Consider the following 4278-nt stretch of genomic DNA (forward strand, 5'->3'; position numbering starts at 1 on the left):
AAGAATATTGTTTATTTATATTTTTTTATATTTTATATTTTAATATATATTTTATACTAATAACTGGTAATTGATTTTTAATATACAAATATGATAGTCGATTTTTTGTTATTTAAAATAAGAAAAAGGCTAAGAACAGGAAGGAAGGATGGAACCAAATTTTCAATCTTTCATAATCATGAGTGCAAATACTGCCTAATGAACTAACTATTAACTAACCCACCCACTTTATAATTAAAAAATAATAATAATGAAAACTAAGCAAGCCTCTTTAAACTAAGGGTCTGAAAAGAAGTATAAAATGTTGTCGAAACTCACATCCCACAATTTTCCCTTTCCGCATCCCCACACACTCAATTGTCTTCCCGCCGACCGTACTCCCCCGTCTCTCTAACATTCCTTTTTTTCTTTTTTTTTTTGTTAAGTAGGAAAAAGTCTGAATTACCCTCTTTCACAAACAAGATGAACAGAAACAAAGAAAAGTAGCTTCTTTTAAGAGACAACAAAATACAGAGGCTAGCCTGCCTCTGTTTTCATATTCTGCTTTTTCAATGGCAAAGTCAAAGAACAATGCGAAGAAGTTGTGTTACATCTCAGTTCCTTCTCAGATTATAAACTCAATATCATCTTCTTCGTTGCAATCCCTTATTGATTCCCCCAAGAAATCCTCAAGAAACAACAACAACAGATTCTTCCTCTTCTTCTTCTCTTTCTCCAGCATAGGTTCAACATTCTGCAGAAGACCAAGGCTATTGTTTCTCACTCTCTTCCTTATTAGTCTCATTAGCATGTTCAAGTTCGGCTTCACCCCGTTTTCAACATATCCATGTCCCTTAACAACAACAACATCATCACAAAAATCACACCTCTCACTCCAGAGTCTTCATCCAAATTCAAACTTTGGTGTTATCTTGCAGAGACGGGAAGAAGAAGAAGCACAAGCGCAAGTGCCTATTGGTGATGGTGATGGTGGTGAGTTTTGGAAGCAACCGGATGGGTTGGGATACAAGCCATGTTTGAGTTTCTCAAGAGATTATAGAAGAGCGAGTGAAGGGATTATGAGGAACAGACGAAAGTATCTTATGGTGGTGGTTTCTGGTGGAATGAATCAACAGAGGAACCAGATTGTTGATGCTGTTGTTATTGCTAGGATTCTGGGTGCTGCTTTGGTTGTTCCCATTTTGCAAGTTAATGTGATTTGGGGTGATGAAAGGTATCTATCTACATAGGAATGAATTATTGATTAAATATTGTCCCTGTTATAGCATTTATTTTGACCATTGATGCGCAGTGAATTCGGTGATATATTTGATTTGGAGCACTTCAAGAGCGTGCTCTCCGACGACGTGAGAGTGGTTTCGGCGCTGCCGTCGACACATTTGATGACGAGGCCGGTGGAAGGAAGCCCTCCGCCTCATGTTACTCCCACTTGGATCCGTGCCAGATATCACAGAAAGGTAAACACTCTTTTGCTCTCTTTTACTTGTTTACCACACCATACGCCTGTTAATTTGCCTTTAATTTATTATTATTATTATTTTTTATCTTTCTAAGAAAGAATAAGTGTGTTTGTCGAACAAGAGTTTTATGGGTATAGCATTTTTTTAAAAATAAATTTCATTTAATTTTATCTTTAACATTTATATTTTATTCAATTTTGTTCTTAATATTTTTGATTTATATCAAAGTTATTTTTGAATATTTTCAAAGATGGAATTAATGTTCAGGCATAATTTGACATAAATCAAACATGTTAGAGACAAAATTGAATAAAATTAAATATTAAGCATATTTTTTTTAAAAATTACTGATAAAAATCATACTTTATTATTTTCCTGTACTGAATAAATATATTCTTGTAATATATTCAGCTCACCAGAGAAGGTGTTCTGCTTTTACGTGGCTTGGATTCAAGACTTGCCAAGGATCTTCCTCCAGATCTTCAGAAACTTAGGTGCAAGGTATAGTAAAATCTTTTCTTTTCTTTTCTAAATTTCTGAATATGGAAGAGTAAAACTTTTTTTAAAAGAAGAAATAAAATTGTCCAGGTTGCTTTTCATGCATTGAGGTTTGCGAAGGCAGTTGAGGAGATCGGCGAGAAGATTGCAGAGCGAATGGCGAGCAAGGGGCCATACCTTGCTCTTCATCTCCGGATGGAAAAGGATGTCTGGGTGAGGACTGGATGCCTTCCTGGATTGGCTCCTGAGTTTGATGAAATTGTAAACAACGAGAGGATACAGCGGCCGGAGCTCTTGACTGCCAAATCAAACATGACTTACCATGAAAGGAAGATGGCTGGCCTTTGTCCCTTGAATGCCATGGAAGTTACCAGGTACATAGTTGGATGATAGTACTAAGTAAAAGTTCAATTCAGTATATGAAATTTTAAGGTATTATTTCGTTTTAGTCCCTTAAAATTTAAAGTATCAATTTAGTTTTGAAATTATTTTAGTCTGTAAAGTCATATTTGTTAGTCGTGTACACTAAAATTAACTACTAATCAACATGTGTTTATAAATACATGGTGACTGATTTTTAGTGTACATGTACTGAGAAATTATAACTTGAGTAATCAAACTGATTTTCTACTGCATATTTTCATTTTGATTTTTAGGCTGCTGAAGGGTCTAGGAGCTCCAAGAAATGCTAGAATTTATTGGGCTGGAGGAGAACCATTGGGTGGAAAAGAAGCATTGCTTCCATTAATCCAAGAGTTTCCTCATTTTTACAACAAGGAAGATCTTGCTAATCCGGCAGAACTAGAACCATTTGCAAACAAAGCTTCTCTCATGGCTGCAATTGATTACATAGTTTCTGAGAAGAGTGATGTTTTCATGCCTTCTCATGGAGGAAATATGGGGCACGCAATTCAGGTATGCTTTTTATCAAGCTAGGCTTTGAAATTGTTACATTTTTTTTAGAACTTGAAATCAGGAAAAGTACATCTCACAATTTGAAACAAATTTCTCTCTAGGAAACATGAACACTATTTTTAGTAAATTCTTGAAGAAATTCTATTAGTCTTTCAACAATCAATGCTTGAAGACAAACGTGATTGAATGACTGTGTAAAATGCATGTTATTATTACCAGGGTCACCGAGCATATGCAGGACACAAGAAATACATAACACCAAACAAAAGACACATGTTACCATATTTTCTTAATTCTTCCCTCTCTGAAGAAGAGTTCAATAGAATCATGAAGGAATTGCACCAAGATTCATTAGGGCAACCAGAGCTGAGGACTATAAAAGCTGGTAGGGATGTAACCAAGTACCCTATCCCAGAGTGTATGTGCAATAATGACTCCCATTAGCACCAAAGAGCCTATCCTATCAACAATGGAAGTGAAACCCATTAGATCGGCGGTCCGGTCCAGTCCGGTCCGGTTCAAGGTTTATAACACTGAAGAAGTGGGTTAGCAGAATGTTTTTGAATTCCTGAAAATTTTACACTAAAAACTTATCTTGGAATGATTTTTCAATATAAGACCTTCAGGAATGTGAAAGCATTTCACTAACTATATGTCGCCGAGGAAACTGCTATAGTATTCAAAACAAACACTTGTTTTGAATACTATGTGCCATTTTCAAGCACACCTCTACTTGCAGGTGTATTCACATTATTATCCCTTAAATATGCTAAATTTGTATGTGAGGCAAAGTAGATTATTGTTATGGTCGAAAATTTTTTACATCTTCTTGAAACATATTTAATACATCTTCTAACAATTACAATAACTCATTTTTATTATTATAAATGAAAAATGAGTAATTGTGATTGTTTTTTGAGTAAGCATTAAATGAGTGTGGGATGTATGTAAAATTTTTCGGTCATATTAACTTAATAATACACAACACATATCATTCTTTGATTTTGTTTTAATTTCTTAAAAAGAGATTGTATAGGATACATCTCCTCCTCTATGTAATTCTTTGAACTACTCCTACATAATGAGATTTGTATAAATTATATAGTTTTTATATTCTTACCATTTTATCTTAACACCCACTTAAGGCAATCACTAGAAGAAGCACATTATGAACTTGAATTATTGATGTTGGTATGAAATGTTGTGAATATTTTGATGAAAACTTAACACAAAGCTGACATGTACAGTACAGCTTGTTTTGTTGCCTTTATGAGTAAAGTGTTTCACTTAATTAATATACACTAAAGCTGCTTCATGTTAGTACATACTACTAGCAATAGAAAGTTACACAGGACCACTTCAATTGCCAATGTATTACATTGTTTAAAGTTTTGGCGTCATATTT

The 4278-nt window shown here is 34.3% G+C and overlaps 1 protein-coding gene across 1 annotated transcript; it reads left to right on the forward strand.

Moving 5' to 3' along the window:
* Positions 1 to 322: 322 nt before the first annotated feature.
* On the forward strand, positions 323 to 3984 carry LOC107458923 (O-fucosyltransferase 20). The gene is made up of 6 exons (XM_016077137.3): positions 323 to 1213; positions 1292 to 1457; positions 1872 to 1961; positions 2049 to 2332; positions 2615 to 2873; positions 3093 to 3984. The coding sequence occupies exons 1-6, from the start codon at positions 552 to 554 to the stop codon at positions 3315 to 3317; spliced, it is 1686 nt and encodes a 561-aa protein (XP_015932623.1). The 5' UTR covers positions 323 to 551; the 3' UTR covers positions 3318 to 3984.
* Positions 3985 to 4278: the final 294 nt, after the last annotated feature.

The sequence above is a fragment of the Arachis duranensis genome, chromosome 7 (genome assembly GCF_000817695.3).
Source record: "Arachis duranensis cultivar V14167 chromosome 7, aradu.V14167.gnm2.J7QH, whole genome shotgun sequence".
In the NCBI taxonomy this organism is placed as follows: Eukaryota; Viridiplantae; Streptophyta; class Magnoliopsida; order Fabales; family Fabaceae; genus Arachis; species Arachis duranensis.

Coding starts and splice junctions, on each gene's coding strand:
- LOC107458923 (XM_016077137.3), top strand. CDS start 552: ATGGCAAAGTCAAAGAACAATGCGAAGAAGTTGTGTTACATCTCAGTT. Junction 1,214..1,291: donor GTGATTTGGGGTGATGAAAG/GTATCTATCTAC, acceptor ATTGATGCGCAG/TGAATTCGGTGATATATTTG. Junction 1,458..1,871: donor GTGCCAGATATCACAGAAAG/GTAAACACTCTT, acceptor TAATATATTCAG/CTCACCAGAGAAGGTGTTCT.